Here is a 26,014-nt window from a genome sequence, read left to right on the forward strand (position 1 = left end):
CAATGACTCTAAATATAGATTAAGGAAGACCTGATACCTTAATGATACTGAGTCTTCCAAATCAGGAACAAGGTATGTTTCTTCATTTATTTAGGTCTTCTTTAATTTCTCTTAGCAATATTTTGTAGTTTTCAGCATACACGGTTAAAAGATCAGATTTATCCCTAGGTATTTTATATTTCTGATGTTTATTACCATTAGATATTCTACATTGATGGTCATGCTGTCCATGAATAAAGACAGTTTACTTCTTACTTTCCAGTATGGATGCCTTTTATTTCTTTTTCATGCCTCAGTGCACTGGCTAGAACTTCAAGTACAATGTGGGATAGAAGTTGTGAGAGTAGATACGTTTGTCTTGTTCCTGATCTTAGGCACAAAGCAATCCGTGTTTCATCAATAAATATGATGGTAACTGTAGATTTTTCATAGGTTCCCTTCATCATTTTGAGGAAGTTTCCTACTATTTCTAGTTTGCTGAGAATTTTTATTAGGAATGGATGTTGGACTTTGTTAAATGTTTTTCTTCATCTACTGAGATCATCATATGTTTCTTTCTTGTTAATATGATAAACTAGATTGACCAGTTTTTGAATGTTGAACCAACCTTTTATTCCAGGGATGAACCATACTTGGTCATTATATATTATCCTTTTTATATATCACTGGATTTGATTTGCTAAAGTTTTGTTTATAATTTCTGCACATAAGTTTATGATGGACACTGGTCTGTAGTTTTCTTTGCTTGTAATGTCTCCCTGCCCTTCCCCCCTCCCCCACCGGTTTTGTTATCTTCTGGTTCCAAATAATGAGTTGGAAAGTATTCCAGCTTCTTCATTTTCTGGAAAAGTTTGTACAGAATTGGCATAAATTCTCCCTTAAATGTATGCACTTTTTAATTTCTCTTTTAACTTCTCCTTTGACCCATGGGTTATTGAGAAGTATGTTATTTAAATTTCAAATATTTCAGTTCTATCATTTTTGCCTTAAGTATTTTGAAGCTTTAATATTAAATGTATAAGTGTTTAAGACTGTTATATTCTTGATTGACCCATTTATCATTATAAAATCATCTTTATCTGGGTAATACTCTTTGCTTTGAAATCTACTCTGTCTGATATTATCATAGCCACTACAACTTTCTTTTGGTTATTGTTAGCATGGTATATCTTTATGCACCCCTTCGATTTTTTTTTTTTTTTGCGGTACGCGGGCCTCTCACTGTTGTGGCCTCTCCCGTTGCGGAGCACAGGCTCTGGATGCGCAGGCCCAGCGGCCATGGCTCACGGGCCCAGCCGCTCCGCGGCATGTGGGATCTTCCCGGACCAGGGCACGACCCCGTGTCCCCTGCATTGGCAGGCAGACTCTCAACCACTGCGCCACCAGGGAAGCCCTGGTTTTTTTTAAAGGCAGGTTTATTAAGGCATAACTTATAGAGAGCAAAATACACTCCTTTCAGTATACGTTCTATGAATTTTGACAGATGCATTTACTCATGTAGCTACCATTATGATCAGTCCCATCAACTTCCTCAAATTCCCCTGTGCTCCCCACATCCCAGCCCCTGAAAGCCACTGATCTGTTTTTTTTAAATAGTTGCACTTAATTTTTTTAATTTAATTTTTTATTTTTTGGACAATTTAAAAGGTTACTTTCCATTTACAGTTACTACAAAATATTGGCTCTATTCCTTGTGTTGTAACTCTATGTCCTTGAGCCTATCTTATACCCAATAGTCTGTACCTTCCTCTCTCCCACTCCTATATTGCCTCTGCCCCCCAACACTGCTAACCATTAGTTTGTTCTCTATATCTGTGAGTCTGCTTCTTTTTTGTTTTATTCACTAGCTTTTAATATTTTTTAGACTTCACATGTAAGTGATATACAGTATTTGTCTTTCTTTGTCTGACTTATTTCACTTAGCATAATGCCCTCCAAGTCCATCCATGTTGCTGCAAATGGCAAAATTTCATTCTTTTTTATGGCTCAGTAGTATTCCATTGCACACACACACACACACACACACACACACACACACACACATATACACCATAGCTTCTTTATTCACTCATCTGTTGATGGACACTTAGGTTGCTTCCGTATCTTGGCAGTTACAAATAATGCTGGATGAACACTGGGATGCATGTATCTTTTTGAATTAGTGTTTTTGTTTTTTCCAGATATATACCCAGGAGTGGAACTGCTAGGTCATATGGTAGTTTTATCATTTGCAAATATTTTCTCCCATTCAGTAGGTTGTCTTTTCATTTTGTCAATGGTTACCTTTGCTGTGCAAAAGCTTTTAAGTTTAATTTGGTCTCATTTGTTTATTTTTACCTTTATTTCCTTTACTTTAGGAGACGGATCAAAAAATATTGCTGTGATTTATGTCAAAGAGTTTTCTGCCTATGTTTTCCTCTAGGAGTTTTATGCTATCCAGTCCTACATTTAGGTCTTTAATCAATTTTGAGTTTATTTTTATACATGGTGTTAGAGAATGTTCTAATTTCATTCTTTTATAGGTAGCTGCCAGTTTTCCCAGCACCACTTATTGAAGAGACTGTCTTTTTTCCACTGTATATTTTTGCCTCCTTTGTTGTAGGTTAATTGACTATAAGTGCAGGATTTATTTCTGGGCTGTCTATCCTGTTTCATGGATGTGTCTGTTTTTGTGCCAGAGCCATACTATTTTGATTACTGTAGCTTTGTAGTATAGTCTGAAGTCAGGGAGCATGATTCCTCCAGCTCTGTTCCTCATTCTCAAGATTGTTTTGGCTATTAGGGATCTTCTGTGTTTCCATACAAATTTTAAAATTATTTGTTCTAGTTCTGTGAAAAACGCCACTGGTATCTTGATAGGGATTGCATTGAATCTGTAGATTGCCTTGGGTAGTACAGTCATTTTCACAATATTGATTCTTCCAATTCAAGAACATGGTATATCTTTCCATCTGTTTGTGTTGTCTTCAATTTGTTTCATCACTGTCGTATGGTTTTCAGAGTATAGGTGTTTTTCCTCCTTAGGTAGATTTATTCCTAGGTATTTTATTCTTTTTGATGAGATGGTAAATAGGACTGTTTCCTTAATTCCCCTTTCTGATATGTCATTGTTAGTGTATAGAAATGCAACAGATTTCTGTGTATTAATTTTGTATCCTGTAACTTTACTAAATTAATTGATGAACTCTAGTAGTTTTCTGATGGCATCTTTAGGATTTTCTATGTATAGTATCATGTCATCTGCAAACAGTGACAGTTTTACTTCCTCCTTTCCAACATGGATTCCTTTTATTTCTTTATCTTCTCTGATTGCTGTGGCTAGGGCTTTCAAAACTATGTTGAATAAAAGTGACAAGAGTGGACGTCCTTGTCTTACTCCTGATCTTAGAGGAAATGTTTTCAGCTTCTCACTGTTGAGAATGATGTTAGTGGTGGGTTTGTCATATATGGCCTTTATCATGTTGAGGTATGTTTCCTCTATGCCTGCTTTCTGGAGGGTTTTTAATATAAATGGATGTTGAATTTTATCAATAGCTTTTCCTGCACCTATTGAGATGATTATGTGGGTTTTATTCTCCAATTTGTTAATGTGGTGTGTCACATGGATTGATTTGCAGATATTGAAAAATCCTTGCATCCCTGGGATAAATTCCACTTGATCATGGTATATGATCTTTTTGATGTACTGTTGGATTCGGTTTGCTAATATTTTGTTGGGGATTTTTGAATTTATGTTAATTAGTGATATTGGCCTGTAATTTTCTTTTTTTGTGTGTGATATCTTTGTCTGGTTTTGGTATCAGAGTGATGCTAGCCTCACAGAATGAGTTCCGAAGTGTTCACTCCTCTGCAATTTTTTGGAATAGTTTCAGAGGACAGGTGTTAACTCTTCTCTAAATGTTTGGTAGAATTCACCTGTGAAGCCACCTGGTCCTGGACTTTTGTTTGTTGTGAGTTTTAAAATTACTGATTCAAGCCCGTTACTGTAATTGGTCTGTTTATATTTTCTATTTCTTCCTGGTTCAGTCTTAGGAGATTGTGCCTTTCTAAGAATTTGTCCATTTCTTCTAGGTTGTCCATTTTATTGGCATATAGTTGTTCACAGTAGTCTCTTATGATCCTTTGTATTTCTGTGGTATCAGTTGTAACTTCTTTTTCATTTCTGATTTTGATTTGGGCCCTCTCCTTTCTTTTCTTGATGAGTGTGGCTAAAGGTTTATCAATTTTGTTTATTTTTTCAAAGAACCAGCTTTTAGTTTCATTGATCTTTTCTATTGTTTTCTTCATTTCTATTTCATTTATTCCTGCTCTGATCTTTATGATTTCTTTCCTTCTACTAACTTTGGGTTTTGTTAGTTCTTTTACTTTAGATGTAAGGTTAGGTTGTTTACTTGAGAGTTTTCTTGTTTACTGAGGTAAGCTTGTATTGCTGTAAACTTCCCTCTTAGAACTGCTTTTGCTGTGTCCCATAAGTTTTGGATTGTCATGTTTTCATTTTCATTTGTCTCTAGGTATATTTTGACTTCCTCTTTGATTTCTTCGGTGATCCACTGCTTGTTTAGTAGCATACTGTTTAGCCTCCACGTTTGTGTTTTTTTGCAGTTTTTCTAAATAGTTGATTTCTAGTCATATACCATTGTGGTCAGAAAAGATGCCTGATACAATTTCAATTTTCTTAAATTTACTGAGACTTGTTTTGTGGCCTAGCATGTGATTTATCCTGGAGAATGTGCACATGGAACCATGTGCACTTGAAAAGAATGTGTATTTTGTTGCTTTCTACTGGAATGCTCGGTATATATCAATTACGTCCATTTAGACTAATGTGTTGGAGAAGATATAACAATTGTAAATATATATGCACTCAACATAGGAGTACCTATATATATAAGGCAAATACTAACAGACATAAAAGGAGAAATCAATGGTAACACAATAATTGTAGGGGACTTTAAAATCCCACTAACATCAATGGACAGATAATCTAGGCTGAAAATGAATAAGGAAACACAGGCCTTAAATAACACATTGATCTGTTTTTCTAAAACTTTATTTTTTTAGAGAAGTTTCAGGCACACAGCAAAATTGACAGGAAGGAACAGAGGTTTTCCATATATACCCTTCTACCCCCCACACACATAGTCCCCCCTCACCATAATCAACATTCCCCACCAGACTGGTACATTTGTTACAATATGTGTACCTACTGGGTTGACCAAAAAGTTCTTTCAGGTTTTTCCATAACACCTTTGGCCAACCCAATACACTGACACAGCATAATGACCAGAAGTCCATAGTTTACATAAGAGTTCATTCTTGGTGTTTTATATTCACTGGGTTTGTACAAATGTATGCTGCCATGCATCTATCATTATAGTTTCATACAGAATACTCTCACTGCCCTAAAATTCCTCTGTGCACCCCCTATTCATCCCACCCTCCCCCTAACTGCTGGCAACCATTGATCCTTTTACTGTCTCCATAGTTTTTCTTCTCCCAGAATGTCATATAGTTGGAGTCATACAGTTTGTAGCCTTTTCTGATTGTCTTAGTAATAGGCATTTAAGGTTCATACCTATTTTCATGGCTTGAGAGCTTATTTCTTTTTAGTGATGAATAATATTCCATTTTCTGGATGTACCAGTTTATGTATCCATTCGCCTAATGAAGGACATCTTTGTTGCTTCCAAATTTTGCGATTATGAATAAAGCTGCTATAAATATCCACGTGCACGTTTCTATGTGAGCATACATTTTCACCTCCTTTGGGTACATACTAAGGAGCATGATTGCTGCATCATGTGGTAGGAATATGTTTAGTTTTATAGGAAACTTTGTCTCCCAAAATGACTGCACCATTTTGCATTCCCACCAGGAATGAGTGAGAGCTCCTCTTGTTCCACAACCTCGTCAGCATTTGGTGTTGTCAGCATTCCAGATTTTGGCCATTCTAATAACTGTGCAGCGACACTTCATTTTTGTTTTAATTTGCATCTGCCTAATAACATATGATGTGTATCAGCTTTTCATATGCTTATTTACCATCTATATATCTTTTTTAGTGAGGCATCTGTTAAGGTCTTTGGTTTATTTTTAATTTTTTTTTTTCTTACTGTTGAGGTTAAGAGTTCTTTGTGTATTTTGGATAGCAGTCCTTTAAAATAAGTGTGTTTTGCAAATATTTTCTCTGGGTCTGTGACTTTTCTTATTATTCTCCTGACATTGTCTTTCACAGAGCAGAAGTTTTTAACTGTAATGAAGTCCAGCTTACCAATTATTTCTTTCATGGATCAATGCCTTTGGTGTTGTATCTACAAAGTCAGTGTGATACTCAAGGCCATCTAGGTTTTCTCATACGTTTATAGTTTTGTGTTTTACCTTTAGGTCTATGATACATTCTGAGTTAATTTTTTGAAGGGTGCAAGGTCTGTATCTAAATACTTTTTTTTTGTATGTGGATGTCTTGTTGTTCCAGCACCAATTGTTGAAAAGTTGATTGTGCCCCACTGTACTGCCTTTGCTTCTTTCTCAAAAATCAGTTGATTATACAGGAGTCTATTTCTTGGCTCTCTATTCTGTTCCATTGATCTGTTTGTCTGTTCTTCAAACACTACTACACTATCTTGATTTTTGAAGCCTTTTAGTAAGCCTTGAAGTCAGGGAATGTCATTTCTCCAACTTTGTTCTTCTCCTTCAATACTGTATTGGCTATTCTGGTTCTTTTGCATCTCCATATAAACTTGAATCATTTTTTTTTTCTATATCCCCAAAATAACTTACTGGGAGTTTGGTTGAGACTGCATCAAACCTATAGATCTAGTTCAGAAGAACTGACATCCTGACCATATTGAGTCTTTCCATCCATGAACATGGAATATCTCTCCATTTATTTGGCTCTTCTTTGATCTAATTCATCAGAGTGTCAAAGTTTTCCTCATATAAATCTTGTACATATATGTTGTTAGATATACACCCAAGTATTTCATGTTTTGGGGTGCTATGGAAAATTGTTTCTAATTTCAAATTCTACTTGTTTGTTGCTGGTATGTAGGAAATATTTTGTTGAATATTTTTGCCTCTATATTCATGAGAGATTGGTCTGTAGTTTTCTTATCTTGTAATGCATTTCCATAGGATTTGTGGTGATGTCTCCTTTTTCAGTTCTGATATTAGTAATGTGTTCCTTCTCTTTTTTTTCCCCCTTTAGTTTGGCCAGAAGCTTATCAATCTTATTGATATTTTCAGAGAACTAGCTTTTGGTTTCACTAATTTTCTCTATTGATTTCCTGTTTTCAATTTCACTGATTTCTGCTCTAATTCTTATTATTTTTCTTCTGCTTACTTTGGACTTAATTTGCTCTTCTTTTTCTAGTTTCCTAAGGTGGAAACATTATTTATTTTAGATTTTTCTTCTTTTTACTATATGCATTCAATGCTAAAATTTCTCTCTAAGCTGCTTTCACTGTATCTCACACATTTTGATAAACTGTATTTTCATTTTCATTTAGTTCTAAATATTTTAAAATTTCTCTTGAGATTTCTTCATTGACCCATGTTATTTAGAAGTGTGTTGTTTAATCTCCACGTATTTTGGGATTTTCCAATTATGTTTCTGTTATTGATTTCTAGGTTAATGCCACTGTGGTCAGAGAGCAGACATTATATGATCTATCCTTTTAAATTTGTTAAGGTATAAGTTTTGGCCTAAAATGTATTTTTTGGCGGTGGTGGGGGGAAGTAAAGGTTTACTGCAGGGCCAAGCAATGAGAATGGGTGGATTGTGCTCAAAAGACCCAAACTCCAAATGTGTTCTATCTTGGTGAATGCTCCATGAGAGCTTGAGAAGAAGAATACTGTTTCTGGAGGAAGTAATTTATAGATGTCCATTCTATCCAGTGAATTCATGGTACTGTTAAGTTCAACTAGGTCCTTACTGATTTATGCCTGCTGAATCTGTCCCTTCTTGATAAAGGGAGTTGGAGACTCCAACTATGATAGTGGACTCATCTATTTCTCCTAGCAGTTCTATTAGTTTTTGCCTCATGTAGTTGGGGAATGCACGTTAAGGAGTTTTTTTTTTTTTTTGGCTGTGCCACCACGCAGCATGTGGGATCTTAGTTCCCCAACCAGGGATCGAACCCATGCTCCCTGCACTGGAAGTGCAGAGTCTTAACCACAGGACTGCCAGAGAAGTCCCCAGGGATTGTTATGGCTCTGGGAAAATTGCCCCTGTATCATTACCTAATGCCCTTCTGTATCCCTGATAACTCCTTGTTATGAAGTCTGTTGTGTCTGAAATTACAATAGTGATTCTTGCTTTCTTTTGATTAGTGTTAGCATGATTAATTTTTCTCCATGGATTTACTTTTAATCTATATATGTCTTTATATTTAAAATGGCTTTCTCATAGATAACATATAGTTGGGTAGTGTTTTTTGATGCACTTTGACAATCTCTGTCTTTTAATTGCTGCGTTTAGACCACTGATGTTCAAAGCATTACTGATATAGTTGGATTAATATCCACCCTATTCTTTACTGTTTATTTGTTGCCCTTGTTCCTTTTTCTAAGTTCTGTCTTCTGCCTTTTGTGATTTAAAAAAATTTTTCATTTATTTATTTATTTTGGCTGTGTTGGGTCTTCGTTGCTGTGTGTGGGCTTTCTCTAGTTGCTGCAAGCGGGAACTACTCTTTGTTGCAGTGCACGGGCTTCTCGTTGCGGTGGCTTCTCTTGTTGCAGAGCACAGGCTCTAGGTGCACGGGTTTCAGTAATTATGGCACACGGGCTCAGTAGACGTGGCTCGTGGGCTCTAGAGCGCAGGCTCAGTAGCTGTGGCACACAGGCTTAGTTGCTCTGCGGCATGTGGGATCTTCCTGGATCAGGGCTCGAACCCATTTCCCCTGCACTGGCAAGTGGATTCTTAACCACTGTGCCACCAGGGAAGCCCTTGTGATTTTAACTGAGCATTTCATGGTTCCCTTTTTTCTCCTTTCTTAGCATATCAGTTATATATTTTTAAGCTTTTTTAGTGGTTTCTCTAAAGTATGCAATACATATTTACAGCTAATCCAAGTCCACTTTTAAATAACACTATACCACTTTATGGGTTGTGTGAGCACCTTATAATAACAAAATAATCCTAATTCCTCCATCCCATCTCTTGTATCATTACAGTCATTCATTTCACTTATATATCAGCATACACAAGTATATATATAAGAAACATGCATAAGCATACAAAATTGAATATATTGTTGCTATTACTTTAAACAAACTGGTATTCACTAGATTAAGAATAAGAAAAATATCTATAACACAGGGAACTCTGCTCCATATTATGTAACAACCTAAATGGGAAAAGAATTTGAAAAAGAAGAGATACATGTATATGTATAACTGAATCACTTTGCTGTACACCTGAAACTAATGCAACATTGTTAATCAACTATAATATAAGTTAAGAAAAAGAATAAGAAAAATAAAAGTATTTTACCTTCACTTACTCCTTTTTTGATGTTCTTCTTTTCTTTACATAGATCCAGGTTTCTGATCTATATTATTTTCCTTCTTTCCAAAGAACTTCTTCTAACAGTTGTTGCAAGGCAGCCCTAATGGTAACAAATTCCCTCAATTTTTGGATTTCCCTGCTGGCCTAGTGGTTAGGAGTCCGGGCTTTCACTGCAGTGGCCTTGGTTCAATCTCTGGTTGGGAAAGATCCTGCAAATTGCATGGTGTGGCCAGAAAACAAAAACCAAAAACACCCCCACCCCCTGAAAAAACAGTCTTAGTCAAATTCCCTCAATTTTTGTCTGAGAAAGTCTTTATTTCTCCTTCAATTTTGAAGGATACTGTGTAGAGAACTCTAGGTTGGGTTTTTTTTTTCTCTCAACACTTTAAGTGTTTAAACTCCACTCTCTCTTTTCTTGTATGGTTTCAGAGGAAAAGTCAGATATAATTCTTGTTTTTCTTCCTCTATAGGTAAAGTGTTTTTACCTCTGGCTTCTTTCACGTTTTCTTCTTTATCTCTGATTTTTTGTAGTTTGAAAATAATATGCTCACCAGTAGGGGTCTTTCTGGGCATTTACTGGGGAAATTCTCTGTCATTATTGCTTCAAATATTTCTTCTGTTCCTTTCTCTCTTCTCTTTCTGGTACTCTCATTATGTGTATGTTATACCTTCTGTAGTTGTCCCATAGTCCTTGGATATTCTGGGGGTTTTTTCCCCCCAGTTTTTGTTCTCTTTGCTTTTCAGTTTTTGAGCTTTCTATTGAGATACCTTCAAGCCTAGAGATTCTTTCCTCTACTGCATCCAGTCTACTAAAAAGCCCATCAGAAGCATTCTTCGTTTCTGTTACAGTGTTTTTGATCTCTAGTATTACTTTCTGGGTCTTAGGATTTAAATCTCTCTGCTTATGTTGCCCATCTGTTCTTGCATGGTGTCTACTTATCCATTAGAGCTCTTAGCACATTAATCATATTTGTTTTAAATTCTCAGTCTGATAGTTCCAACATCCCTACCGTCTCTAGTTCTCATGCTTGCACTGTCTCATCAAACTGCATTTTTTGCCTTTTGGTGTGCCTTGTAATTTTTTCCTTGATAACTGGACATGATATATTGAGTAAAAAGAACTGCTGTAAATAAGTCTTTAGTAACGTGGTGGTAAGATATAGGGAGAGGGAAAGTGTTCTACTGTTTTATGATTCTCAGTTTTTTAGTGAGCCAGTGCCTCCAGACTGAACTTCACAAGTATTTCTGAGTTGTTGTTGTTTTCTCCTCCTCTTTAGGTAGAAGAAGATGGCTAGAGTGGATTGGATTTCGGTATTTCCCTTCCCTCTGGTTAGTTAGGCTCTGATAATATACCAGCAGGTTAGGGTCTGCTTAACTAGTTTCTCCTGAGGACAGACTTTCTTAAGAACAGAGTACTCTGGCATATTTCAAAATGGTTCCTTTTCCTCTCCCTCTGCCAGACACACTAGGGAAGTTTTTTCCCATCTTCACAGTGAGAACCTAGTCGAGCACGTGGAGGTAAATCTCACAAAACTGTGGGTCCCCCTCTATGACTGGATCCTCTAGAGTTTTAATTCTCAGAGTTGTCCACACTGAGCCTCCAGGAATTTGTCAATTATAGTTCAGAGTTTCCTACCCGGGCACCGTTTCTGGAGGTGGTTTCTGTTGTCTCTGCTCTAGTAAGCTGTGACTCACTGTGTGTGCCTGTCTGTCTCTCCAGTTTGGGGGGTAGCAGTGTGCCCTGTATGCTCACCTCTCTTATGGATCCTAGAAGAGTTGTTGATTTTTCAGTTTTCTTTCAGCTTTTTACTTGTTAGGATGCAGTGGTGACTTCTAAGCTCCTAACACGTAGACTAAGAAACTGAAAGTCTGCCATTACTTTTAACCAGTTGGTGCCCTCATATTTAAAGTACATTTGTCCTATGTAGCCGCTTCCCACTAGCCATCCATTTTACATTTGGTAGTGCATATATGTTAATGCTACTCTCTCACTTCATTGCTGCATAGCACAGGGAGATCAGCTCTGTGCTTTGTGACCACCTCGAGGGGTGGGATAGGGAGGGTGGGAGGGAGGGAGATGCAAGAGGGAAGAGATATGGGGATACATGTATATGTATAGCTGATTCACTGTGTTATACAGCAGAAACTAACACACCACTGTAAAGCAATTATATTCCAATAAAGATATAAAAAAATAAATTCTATTAATAAAAGAAAAAAAAAATAAAGTATGTTTGTTGCAAGCAGCTTACAGGTGAGGTGTGTTTTTTTATACAATCTGAAATATAAGACTTCTAATGGAGGTATTTAGAGTATTTATATTTAATGTGATTATTGATATGGTTATATTTAAACCTCTGATCTTGCTATACTATTTGTCTCATATTTTCTTTTTTCCCCCTCCCCATTTTCTGCCTTTTTTTGGGGGGATTGAGTATATTTTTATTATTCTATTTGATATCCTTCATTGGCTTCTTTGCTATAACTCTTGTTGTTGTTGTTAATTTAGTGTCTGCTTTAGAGTTTATAGTATATACATGTTTATCACAATCTACCTTCAGGAGATATACCATTTCATATATAAGAAACCTACAATATTCTACTTCTATTTCTCCCTTCTTGACCTTCATGCTATTGCTGTTGTACGTTTTACTTTGACATATGTTAGAATTCCTAAAGTTCGTCATTGTCATTTTTGTTCAAACAATTATCTTTTATATAGATGTAGAGATATAGAGATGATATAAGAAAAATATCATATCTACCTGTGTAGTTACCATTTTCAGTGCCCTTCATTCCTTTGTGTAGATTCCTATTCCTTTTTGGTACCATTTCATTCCACCTACCCCATTTCATTTAGCGTTTCTTGTATTGCAAGTCTACAGGTAATGAATTCTTTCAGCTTTCTGAAAAAGTCTATAGTTGGCCTTCAATTTTGAGCAGAGTTTTTGCTGAACTCAGGGTGATAATAACAAACTATAAGATAGGAGAAATATGATTTAAAAGCCCCAAGTGAGAAAGACACTGTTTTAGTTGTAATCATTGTTTATGACTGTATGCTCAACAGAAGGGAACAATGGGATGCAAGTGCCAAGGTGTTCAGGCGTATATGTGTTATTAGAAATGAACATTCCAGAATAGGGAAGATAATCATCTTTCTCTAATATGGAATCACAATTAGGACACGATAGTTGTAGATGCTTTAGGAGGAAATTGGTTAACAAAAGAGAGAGCTTGTCATCTAAGAAATGACCAAAGAAACTGGGGATCCTTACACTTGGAGGAGAAAAAAGTAGCATTAATATGATACTGAACCTCAAGTATATACTTCTAGGAAGAAATATTTGTTTTGTCCTTGGAGAGGTACGTAATTAAAATGGATAAGTACTAGTAAGTCAATTCTTGGTTTAATGTTAGAAAATTGTATATTGATTAGATGTCTGAAAATGGAATTGGCCTTTTATATTCATACCTATCTATGTATAAAATATTTCACAACAAAGATGAAGAGTTAAAAGAAAATTAGATGAGATAACGTATGGAAAACACCTGACACATGGAAACATGCAAGGAAAAGGAGGGGGGAAACTGGTTATACTATTTTTTCTATTTAATAGACTTTTATTGAATGCCTACTATATCCCAGGTTTTTAAAATCCCTCCAACACTGAAATTGTAACAGGAAAACAACATGAGAAGTGGAAAGAGTAGAGATATAAGAATTGCAAAGCCAAGGTTTTACTCCAACCCCAAATATACAAACACCCACCCACCCTTAAAGAACTCACTTAGATAATTTCTAACTTTCAATATCTTATATTCAAAATAAGCTGAAGCAGCAGGGTAGGCGGGAGGTTAGAAAAAGAATCTCTGAAGTGCCTTTCAGGATGAAAATTTCAGATATTATGTGAAAAGTAATGTTCTACCATCTAATCTTAGTCTGTATATTTAACTATCTGCGAGAATATTGGTATACATCAGATATTAGGTTTTGGTGTTCACTATAGCCATAGCCATAAAGCCACACATTGTTCTTTATGCACAGGTTGGCATACTTTATACCTCATGACCCTACCATCCTGGTCTCTGCTGATGCTGACTTAAGGGCAATCATGTATTAGACTACACTATATAAGAGTTCTGGCTACTGGGGAGCCCTATACAAAATATAATCAGATTCTCTCTTAAGAAATTCAAATACAAGACATTAAAAAGGTAAGTACAGCAAACGGACGAGGAGTAGAGTTTAGCCAAGTCCTCACTTAGCCATGTCTTACAACAAAATAAGCAGCTCTAAAGCACACTCTGTACGTGGCGGGTCAGTCCCTAGAATAAATCAGTCTGAAAAACTGGCCAGTTTTCCATGAAGCCTGGCTGAATGTTTGCTGGGACTGTTCCTTTTCCTCCTCGTGTACTTACTAGTGTACCCTCACAACAAACCCCATTAACTAAGATAACCAGAGTCCATCTATGTTCACTACAACCTGAAGTCCAAACAGGTAATAACTACTGGAGGATGCTAGAACAACTCCCAGTCTTTGACTTCCATAATATGGAATCTTACCAGACCACTCTTCATCCTGTTTTGAAAGGTATGTTTTGGTCCCCACTACTACAGAATAACATTTGCCAAATGGATCCCTAAAATATCATAAGATGGTTAAATTTTAAGTGAAGAAATTATAAATTTATTAAAGTAAGTATAGGGACAACAGCGTGTTATGGAAATTACTGTCTCAAGAGGTAAGAAGCCAGGATCCTAATTTCCATTCTAATTCTTATAATATGATCTTTGAAAAATCTGAGCCTAAGCTATCTAAGCCTAAGGTCACACCCTTAAAATTAGAAAAAATAATTTATTATCTGCCTGAAGGTTGGACTAGTTGATTTCTTGAGGTATTTTACACCTCTAATGGCAAAGATTCTCTGATTAGATAAACAATATTCCATTCTAATCTCATTCCTGTTTGTTTCCTGGGGCAAAGGAGGCAGCCTGACTGCCCCAAAGTACCCCAAGATGTTTGGAGCCAGGAAGAGAGAGCAGTCTTGTAACCTAGCCACAAGTACATATAACATACTCTGGTGTCATAAAATACTGATCATACAATCTTTAAAGATAAGTAAAAAGCTCGACAGTTTTAGGAACTAAATGTTTTCATTAATTGAGTGTACAAAAATATTTTGTTCTTTTTAATTTGTGCAAAGGTTGAGTAGTTTTTATTTTTAAATAAACCTGAACACAAAACAATAAAATTACATTGTGAAACAAAAGAATGTTGAAAAGTCTTTCAATCCTTTATTCTATGACTATTAATTTGCTATTTATCGGAGGAGAAGAAATTTTTCTTTTGTAGTGCTTCCTGCTCACTAGATGATAACATTACTAAAAATTTATTCATGTGGCAATTAAATGCTACCTCCCTCTGCTATTTTTATTCCACTTCAAAACAATTTCTCTTAAATCTCATTAAATTTATTTTAAAAGCTCACCCAGATATGTAACACCAAAAATGATTGAGAAAAATGATCTTTTATCAATACCATGAGAAGCATTTCTCATATACACTGAGTTTCAAGAATAAAATTAAATGCAAACTGTCTCCACAAGTTGTGCTGTTTCCAATTATTTAAGATAAGTACATACCTCTGCTTCCATGTGATAAGCATTTTCTACCCTTTGAAAATCCTTTGTCACAGTTACATTTTCTGACTGAAACAGAAAGTACAAGAGTATGATTACTAAATGTTTGGTTACTAAATGCAATTACTCTAAAACATAAAGCATAAACCTGAACTTATTAAAATCAGAATGACAAAATATGCAGAAAGAACTGGTTTGCCTGGTGTTTTAAAACTTTCCTAAAAGTAACATAAAATAAATTCAGAAACTTATACATATTTGCTGAAATTTCATCATAATTGTCACTACACTTGTAGTAATTTTTACATTAGCTAGTACAAAAAGTATGAACTTAGGGTGGTGTATACATATATATATGAAGAATTATTTGTACATAAAGCATTCTGAATGTTGTAGGAATGTTAGAGTTTTAAAAATGTTTAATTTACAAATAATACAAATTTACTGAACATATCGTACACAACTTTAGGCAAGTTACTCAACATTTCTGAGATTTAGTCTCCACATTTATAAAATTAGGTTACACTACATGTGAGGTAGGAGGTAGACTGGCCCCAGGCTGAGCAGCTGGAGTGTGTCAGACTGAGCAATTGGAGCTTGTCTCCCTACCACACTCTGGCCCCTGACGACATTTCAAGGAAAAAGATAACAGCAGGAGCAGAGAGGAACTAAACTCTGCAGCAGTAAAAAGATAAGATGACCACGTCTTCATTCTTCAGGTCAAGGAGACCTCCTCAACTTCACATGTACAGAAAAGTTCCTAGGGGATCAAAAAGGGAGGGAGCGCTAACCCATAATATGTTCTGCCAGTCTCCTAGAGACCCTCACACTGGAATCCATCTTGGCCAAAAGATGCGCATGCACATTAGACAGGACCCTGAGTCAGATCGGATATGGGGAACAAGCAAGATGATTGGCCAGAGGAAAACAAAGACCTGGAAGATGGCCCCTACATAAGCAATTTAAACCACGCCTTTAGCGCTCTTTATTAGCGAAGATGCCCACACTCTGAGTGTGCAGCTCTGCTTTGCTTCTGTCCTAAATAAACTGCTTTTCTTTGTGCTCTACCACACGTACTGTGCTTCTAAGAAACTCTGTGTCTGCTTTACAACCTTGGTCTCTGTAAAATTCGTTTTTCAAAGAGGTCAAGAGCGAGGGCTCTGCTTCTAGCCACTAGCCCCTGGTGGTCTAGTGGTTAGGATTCCTCGTTTTCACCCAGGCAGCCCAGGTTCGATTCCCAGGCAAGGAACTAAGATCTTGCTTCAAGCTGCCATTCACTGCTGTTACCCCAAGATCACATGGGACTGTTTTGAGGATTTAATGAAAAGTTGTAAATAAAATGCTTGACACAGAAGGCACTCAGCAAACACACATGCTATACCATTATGATATAAATATTTCCTGAAATACTGGACCCAAGCCAGTCTGTTCTTAGAAAAGTAATATTAATGCTTTTTGATTCTCTGGGTAAGTATAGGTTATATAATTCTGGTTAAAAAGTTAAATTTCTTATTTACATTTCAAAAGGGTTTTAAAATTTAGTGAAATGAATTCTTGACCTACTCCCATCCTTGGGGATAGACAGAACTTATATTTTATAAATTTTTGCATCTTTTTTTCCCCACAATTGCATTGCTTTATTTGCTGACCCCTAATAAATTGAACAGGTTATGATATTTGCCACAATCATACAATGTTGGAACTTCAGGGATGGAGCTATGGCCAACTCTTGGGCCCCACTGGTCTTTAAATGCAGTTTGTTTCTTAGATCATGGGTCCTTTGTGGCATTGGAAAGGTCACTGCCAAGAGTGACACATAGGAATTATTCAGTGCATGTTGGCCAACCAATTTCCCCTTAGGTGGATTATTTTTTTGGCTTAATCATGTCAAATACATAAAACACATATCAAAAGTTACACAGAAAATACATTAAAAATAGATACACCCCTCAATATTATTGCCAATGGTTGTCATGAAGCTTTCCCTTATGTTTTCTTTTAGTAGTTTTATAGTTTCAGGTCTTACATTTAAGTCTCTAATCCATTTTGAGTTGATTTTTGTATATGGTATGAGATAAGGGTCCAGTTTCATTCTTCTACATGCGACTATTCACCATTGTGAACATTCGATAAAGAATCCACTGTTGAAGAGCCTATCCTTTTTTTTTTTTTAACATCTTTATTGGGGTATAATTGCTTTACAGTGGTGTGCTAGTTTCTGCTTCATAACAAAGTTAATCAGTCATACATATACATACGTTCCCATATCTCTTCCCTCCTGCGTCTCCCTCCCTCCCACCCCTCCAGGCGGCCACAAAGCACGGAGCCAATATCCCTGTGCCATGCGGCTGCTTCCCACTAGCTATCTACCTTACGTTTGTTAGTGTATATATGTCCATGACTCTCTCTCACCCTGTCACAGCTCACCCTTCCCCCAAATTTTTGTATCTTTAAAAATATATGCTAAATAAAGAATATTATGCCCAATAATGATTTAATTATAAGTTATTTGGTAAGGGATTTAGCTACACCTGAATTTTAAGGTATACACTAATTTCAAGCCATATATGACCTAGAAAATTCTAAAAAGCTTTAACCTGAAAATCTGAACTTAAGTTCTAATTACAGCTCTGATGTCTGTTACCATGAAAATATTCATTTTTTATGATGAACGTAATATTTACTCATTGTAGAAAAATTACAATATGGATATAGATAAAATAAACCAGTACTGTATACATTGTTTGAAGTTGAAAACATGAAACTTGAAACATAAAGCATTTCTGTCATTTAATATTCTCTTATGACATGTAAACATATCTTCTATTTTCTTGGATGTCTTTTTTTCATTTTTTCCCCCCACTTCACTTAATAAATACATATAAAACTTCTGATTAAAAAATTATTAGAGAAATAATTTTAGGAAAGGTAGCTGAAAAGAAAGTAGCTTTTACTGTTGCACTTAACAACGTTATTGCTTTTATAAAAATAATATATGCTAATTAATGAATATCTAATACTAGAGAAAAGAACAAAGTAATAAGTCTCTAAACCCAGTAGTATTAAAATTTCAGGGCTTCCCTGGTGGCACAGTGGTTGAGAGTCTGCCTGCTGATGCAGGGGACACGGGCCCGTGGGCCATGGCCGCTGAGCCTGCGCGTCCGGAGCCTGTGCTCCGCAACGGGAGAGGCCACAACAGTGAGAGGCCCGCGTACCGAAAAAAAAAAAAAAAATTTCAGTAAACATTTTAAGTCATCTATCAATGCATATAAACATATCTATGTATAGTCTATCTATGTATAGACTTTTCCATAAATGAAATTATACTCTACATGCTGTTCTGTAACCTTTATTTTAGAAAAAATTAAAATCTACAGAAAAGTTGCTAAGATAGTATACAGTTCCATATAGCTCAGTTTCAGATTTCTCTGATGTTACCATCTTTTATTACCATGATGCATCTGTCAGACTAAAAAACCATCATTGGTATATAACCATTAACTAAACTCCAAACTTTACTTGCATTTCACCAATTTTTCTATTAATGTTCTTTTAGTATTTCAGAATCCAATCCGTGATACCACATTGCATTAATTCATCATGTCTCCTTAGTCTCCTGTAATCTAAGAGAATTTCTCAGTCTTCTCTTGTTTTCATAAACTTGAAGGTTTTGATCAGGTATTTTGCAGGATGTCCCTCAATTTGGGTTTGTTTGGTAGCTCTTCCTCATGGTCAGACCACGGTTATAGGCTTTAGGAACGAATATCACAGAGGTGAAGCGCCCTTCTCATTGCAACATATCAGGGGGGTACGGGATATCCATGTGACATTACTCACGATGTTAACCTTGATCACTTGGTTAAGGTAATGTCTGACAGGGTCCTTTACTGTAAAGTTACTATTTTTCCCTTTCCATGTTTTATTCATAGAAGGCAAGTCACTAAGTCCAGCCCATATTCACTCAATAAATACTACATTATTTATTTTGTTGCTCAAATTGTTCTAGCTTTGGCTATTGAGACTTCTTTCAGGTTGGACCTTATATCCCTTTGACATCCATCCATCCTTTTATTTTTTGAGCACTTCCTTACTTTCCGGTGCAAGATGCTATAGGCTCATGTTGTGGTTTCCCTGCCCAGCCCTAGAATCAGCCACTTCACTAAGAAGCTTACCATCTTTTCTTTGAGATTGCTATTTAGAACCAAGACCTGGGTGTTGAGACTGCTCATCACTACTCAAGTGTCATTCTCTGTAGGCCCTCTCAGTGGACAGAGTTTGATAATACATTTATGTGTACAAACTCACACATACACATATATCTACAATTGTTTCTGTATCTATCCATCTGCACATATTCCAAGCTAAACATGAGTTCACCTTGATGTTTCCAACTCTCATTAAGAACCACAGAGTTCATTCTAAACTTCCTTTCTTATCTGTAACTTCCCTCTACAATAGTGAGAAACCTGGCTCCCATCACCCACCAACCACTTACTATTTTTCAAGCCTACTATACATATAAAGCAGTTTCAGAACTGTTAACCAGCATCCCCTTGGAAAACAAATTTACTAACTGGAGGATAGTATTTACGTATCTTTCATATTTATCCTTAGTTTCTAGTAAAACACAATTTTCCAGACTGACTTAGGATACTCCTCTCACCTCCCACCCCCATGTTCAGTGCAGTTATTTCACTCATTTGTAATAGAGTTAGGTTCATCTGTCACAGTCTGGATTTTGTCCTGGAACTGATCTTTTTTTTGATGTCTTTTTTTTTTTCAATTTGCATACATTCATGTTCACTCTTTGTGATTTACAGTTTTATGGGTTTTGACAAATGTATTCACCACCCTAGAACCACAAAGAATAGTTCTTTCCCTTGAAAAGTTCCTCTGTGCATCTCCTTTATAGTCAACAACTTTGCCATTCAACAACCCCTGTCCACTGATTTATGTCCCTATAGTTTTCCCTTTTCCAGAATGTCACATGAATGGATCATAAAATATAAACCTTTTGGATCTGGCTCCTTTCACTTATAATATCTAAGATTTGCCCATGTTCTTCTGTCAATCAATAGCCTGTACCTCTTTATTGCTGAAAAATTTTCCAATGCACGGATGTAACAGTTATCCATTCCCCTGTTGAAGACATCTTGGTCGCTTCCAAGTTCTAAAGTTTTAGTTTTAGCAATTGATGAATAAAGCCGCTATAAACTGCTTGCACAAATTTATATGTGAACATAAGTCTTTGATTCTCTTGTGGGTTAATGGTTCCCATGGTAGTCTAACTTTATAAGGAACTGTAAGACTCTTTCGAAGTGGCTGTACCATTTTGCAATCTCACCAGAAATGAATGAAAATTTCTGTTGTTCTACATCTTTGCCTGCATTTGCTATCATCAATGATACTGGATTTCAGTCATTCTAATAGGTGCATAGTGCCATCTCATTGTGGTTTTAATTTGCATTTCTTTAATGACAATGTGGAGGATCTTTTCATGTGTTTACTTGCCATCTGTATATATTCTATGGTGAAGTATATGTTCAGATATTTTGTGCTTTTTAATTGAGCTACTTGTTTTTTTATTATTGAATTGAGTTCTTTATATATTCTTGATGCAAGTCCTTTATCAGATATGTAATTTGCAAATTATTTTCTCCCAGGCTGTAGAATGTCTTTTTTAAGACTTTATTTTTTTGGCGCAGTTTTAGGTTCACAGCAAAATTAAGTGGAAAGTACAGAGGTTTCGCATACGCCCCCTGCCCCCCACATGCACAGCCTCCCCCATTATCAGCATCCCCACTAGAGTGGCGCGTTGGTCACAACTGATGAACCTACACTGACACATCATGATCACCCAAAGTCCATAGTTTACATTAGGGTTCACTCTTGGTGTTGTATATTCTGTGGGTTTGGACAAATGTATCATAATATGTATCCACCACTATTGTAGCAAACAGTATTTTCACCACCCTAAAAATTCTCTGTGCTCTGACTCTTTATTCCTCCCTCTCTCCCAAACCCTGATCTTTTTAATGTCTCTATAGTTTGCCTTTTGTAGACATGTCATATAGTTGAAACATTACCATATGTAGCCTTTTCAGATTGGCTTCTTTCACTCAGTAACATCCATTTACATTTCTCCCATGTCTTTTGATGGCTTGATACCTCATTGCACTTTGGCACTGAAAAATACTCCATTGTCAGTTTATTTATCCAGTCAGCTTCTGAAGGACATCTTTGTTGCTCCCAAGTTTTGGCAACTGGATTGTCTTTTCATTTTCTTAACAATTTCTTTCACAAAGCAAAAGTTTTTAATTTTGATAAAGTTCAATTTACATTTTTGTTTGTTTTTTCATGGATTGTGCTTTTGGTAATGTAACTAAAAAGTCATTTTCAAACCCAAGGTCACATAGATTTTCTCCTTTACTTTCTTCTTCTTTATGTTTTACATTTAGGCCTATGATCCATTTTGAACACATTTTTGTGTAAGATGTGAAGTACTTGTTGAGGTTCACTTTTTGCATATGGACATTCAACTGTTATGACACCATTTGTTGAAAAGACTCTCCTAACTCTACTGAATTGCATTTATACCCCTAGTGTTTTCCTTTCTGAGGAGGAAAAAATTCCTAGAAGCAATTTCGTTTAGTTTATCCCAGTGACTCTTAGAGCAAATGTGTGTAGTTTAAAAGCAATACATGTAAGATAGTTACCTTGCTTATAAATGTAGTAACATATTTAATAAACATTGAAATTCCAAATATTATAGGGAATGAGGAAATAAAAATTGCCTCTTGGCAATCAGACTGAGAAGTTCTAAGCAGAATATAAACAGTTTTCAACACGACACAGACAGAACCAAAGTTTCTAACAGAAACTAACTGAACTGCAACAGCAAAAGTGATTAACATTCTTTCTCTGCTTGATTGCTGCCTTTACAGAAGCCAACTCTATCCTAACTTTAATCCTCTGGGTTTCCTGTGAAAAACATGAATAAAATAGCCAATCACCAAACTGCCCCTTCTTCACTGATCCTTCCTTAGAACCACTCACAGCACAAGTCCAAAAGCTATAAGAGGTCTCTCCTTACTCCCCCTTTCTGAAACACTCTTAAGGTCCTTTGAGATGCATTCTTGTTTGCTACATCATGCTAAATAAACCTAAATTTGTTTCGCTACAGATATTTTCCTGATGTGTTTAGCTGGTGGGATCCCACACAAAGCATGAGATTTTTTTGTTTATCTACAGGGCAGTGGAACTCAACCGGAGGGTGCTTTTGCTCCCCACAGGACACTTGCTATGTCTGGAGATATGCTTGATTGTCACAATGGGTTGGGAGAGTACATGGCTGTGATGCAGTGATTAGACAAAGTGAACAAGTATCCTTGTTTACCAGGAACTGAGGAGATTCCTGAGACATGGGGCTTTCAGTTGTAAAACTGGGACAGTCCCAGGTAAACTGGGATAAGTTGGTCACCTTATAGGTAGTGGCCAGGAATGCAGCTAAAATATTCTACAGTGCACAGGACAGCCCCTCCCAACAAAGAATTATCTAGTCCAAGATGTTAATAATAATGCCGACATTGGGAAATCCTGCCATACTGGTGATAAACTAAAAAATATTAAAATATACAAACCTAGTCCATTAAGTTTTCCCAAGTAAGCTACTGATATTTTATATTTAAATACAAAAGACAGAGTTTTAAAATACAAAATGGTCAATATAAGAATAACTATTTAAATCTATGAAAGAAGCAAGGTAACATTCTAAATAGCCATAAAAAACCGCATGTTATTGTAGGAATAAACTTAAAAAGGGTAAACAAAAGAAAACCATAAAAGTTTACAGAAAAAAGCTCAAATGGACTAGGAAAACTACTGTAAATTCAGCAATTCTCCTGAAATTAATATATAAACAATACAAAATATGAACAGATATTTTATTTATAGAATAAAATGTAGAATTTTCCATTGTCTGGATTTCCTGATAACATCCCCATGGTGTCGTTTAACATGTCCCTTGCAGGAAACCTTTTCAGTAGAAGAGTAATGAGGGGAGAACTTGCCCTACAAATGTTTTACAAAGATGTAATAATTTAATGTGGTACTAACACAACAAGGTGACCAAAAGAACTACAAAAATCTGAAATAAAGAATGTCTGAATACCACAAATATAATACCAGTAACATTTCAAAACAATAGGCACAACAAACAATATGGAATCCTCACGTCTACATTCTGCCCCTACTCTCTCTGAGCAGCAACTATGTGGTTCAAGGTAAGCCCTGACGGGTCTAAACCATTCAGGATTACACATCTAACTTGCCATAGAATTACGTTAAAAAATGGGCAGAAATCAAATCTAATCTAATTAGTGTATAGCATTTCTCTGGCCACAAAGACAAGTTGAGGTTGTCCACTTAGAGTGAACTACAGGAATTTTTATTTTTACGTGGTTGCAGGAAATAAGAACCATTGTCTTTCTCTTTATGGTACCGTATGTCATGAAAGGCTTGGGAGTGGGGCAGTCATTTTGGTATCATACAGAAAGCTGCAGGTAAAGCCAAGAGAACTATATCAAAATAGAGCCTTGACCATTGCGTAAGTGAAAACCATAATACAACTTGACCGTAAGGTCAAAAAAGCAATAATTTTTATTTTTAAGGGCAGTTGAGTTACATTCTTGCACATGCAGTAAGGGAAAGATAGACTTCAATAAATGATTTCGATATAGAAATACAGACTTCAATAAATGATTTCGGTAAGTACAGCAACTTACCCGTTTAGGAGAAAACAAAACCCTTTTCCTTATAACAAAATAAATTCCAAATGTAGTAAATATTTAATGTACTACAAAGGTCTCTAAAATTTCCAGGAAATATTAGTTAATGGTTTTATGGCCTCAGGCTTGGGAAGGACCCAATAAGCATTACACCAAAGTCAGAAAACATATTGAAAACATTAATGACTTTGACTAAATAAATCTTTAAAATTTTGAACGTTTAATACTGTAAACAAAGTTACATGGCAAATATGAAATTGGGAAAATGTTTGCACTATATGAGAGCTATTGATAATCTTAATTTTTAAAGTTCTCATAAATTAGTAAAGAAAAGATAAGAGAAAATCGGCAAAATATTATGAACTGGCAATTACATGAAAAAATTTTAACTTCAAATGTAAAAAAACCAAAGCATAAGAAATAACAACACTTTTTGGACTACTGAACTGGCAAAATTAAGAAGAAAATAATGCCTACTGTGCCAAGGATATATTTCTAGTGAAGAATGTATTTCTTCCTTGAGTGTAACTTTTCATAAGCCTTAAAAATATGCATAAGCCAGGAACTAATGTCAAAAGAACATAATGAATAACATGTACAAATACCTAACAAGGATATTCATTTTGTCACCATTTTTAATAATGAAAAACTGAAGCCAACTCATATGATATGTTCAGTCTCTTCCTACCACTCCCTATCTTTATTTGGGTGCACCCAGAAAGACTCTGAGACAAGGATTTGAGTACAAGCAGTTAATTTTTAAGATGATTCCAAGAAACACCACAGCGGAGCAGGAAGTGAAACAGAGAAGGAAAGAAAGCCGTTGAAGGGTGTGTTGTCAAGCAGTCACTACTGTGGGCAACTGAAACTTACTCCTGCAGAGAGACTCTGGGAGCTGGGGTAGAACACATGCCTTAGAGCTATCCTCCCCAAGGGTGAAGGAATCTGGAGTCTCTTTCCACTCACTACCCTCAGCTGTTAGTTGAAGGCTGCTGGAGCAGGGGGAGGGGCTGCTAATTTTCTGGTAGTGTTTTCGGGCCCACCTGTAGGTAGAGTGGCTTCCTGCAGCCAGGGAAAGCTGTCAGAGAATGCACAAGTGTTGGCAGATATAAGGCGGGCCTGCATGTGCACCAATGTGAAGAGCCAAGGGAAACAAATGTGGGGTATCGACAGCATCTGCTGCACCCTCTACCTGAAACTCAACCACCTGCTGCCAAGACAAGAGCAGCAACATGCTAGAGCGGTTAAAGAGCGTGGGCTCTGAGGTCAAAGTTCTTGACAGGAGTCTAAACTCTACCACTTCCTACCTGTGTGATCTTGGTCAAGCTACCTGCTAATAATCACTCTGGTCCCGAGAGTTCTCATCTGTAAAACAGCCACTGAGATACCAGTCTCATATAGCAGGAGTGAATATCAAATGAGGTAACATTTGTAGAAAGTCTAGCAACAGTAAGCAGTTTTTTATTATCAATAATATCCAGCCCCTCAGTATGGCACACAAGGCCTTCCTCCGTGCTCTGCCTACAGCTTTCTTCCTCAGTCTGATCTCGTGATTCCCCTGCATTTTCTCCAGGCACTCTTGTGTTCTAGCCATGCTGAACTGCATATAGTGCTTTGAACACATACACTTGCTGCATTCTAGGGTGGAACTGAAATGCTTTCCCTTCAGCCATTGTTTAAGACTTGATACGAGTGCCACTTCCACTATGATATCTTTCTGGAATTCCTCAAGTAAAATGAACATTATTCCCTTTCTTACTCTGCTGTACTGTATCATGTACATACTTTCATCACAACACTACATATTAGTCTAGTCCTGTAATGGGACTCCTTCAGCACAGTGCCTAAGTTTTACTCATTCTCTATTTCTGGTGTCTAGCAACATGCCTGAGGCATCCATTACACATTTATCAAAAAATACAATTATGAATAGGCAAACATTGGAGCTTACAGCCTATGGGGGGAACATACAAACCAGAAAACAAAATAATTACATGTCGTGTTAAATGCTATTTAAAAATGAAGGGAATGTTTCTTCATTCATAGGGAATGTTTAATAAATGTTTTATGGTTGAATGG

General features: G+C 36.3%; 1 protein-coding gene across 1 annotated transcript in view; it reads right to left on the reverse strand.

The window, feature by feature from the left end:
• The window catches only part of IRAK1BP1 (interleukin 1 receptor associated kinase 1 binding protein 1), a 35,220-nt gene that overhangs the window by 1,321 nt on the left and 7,885 nt on the right, over nt 1–26,014 (reverse strand). Inside the window, exon 2 of the mRNA XM_065889168.1 lies at nt 15,153–15,218. Coding sequence (XP_065745240.1) covers nt 15,153–15,218 — 66 coding nt within the window. The remainder of the gene's footprint in view (nt 1–15,152; nt 15,219–26,014) is intronic.

The sequence above is a fragment of the Phocoena phocoena genome, chromosome 12 (assembly GCF_963924675.1).
Source record: "Phocoena phocoena chromosome 12, mPhoPho1.1, whole genome shotgun sequence".
Taxonomy (NCBI): domain Eukaryota; kingdom Metazoa; phylum Chordata; class Mammalia; order Artiodactyla; family Phocoenidae; genus Phocoena; species Phocoena phocoena.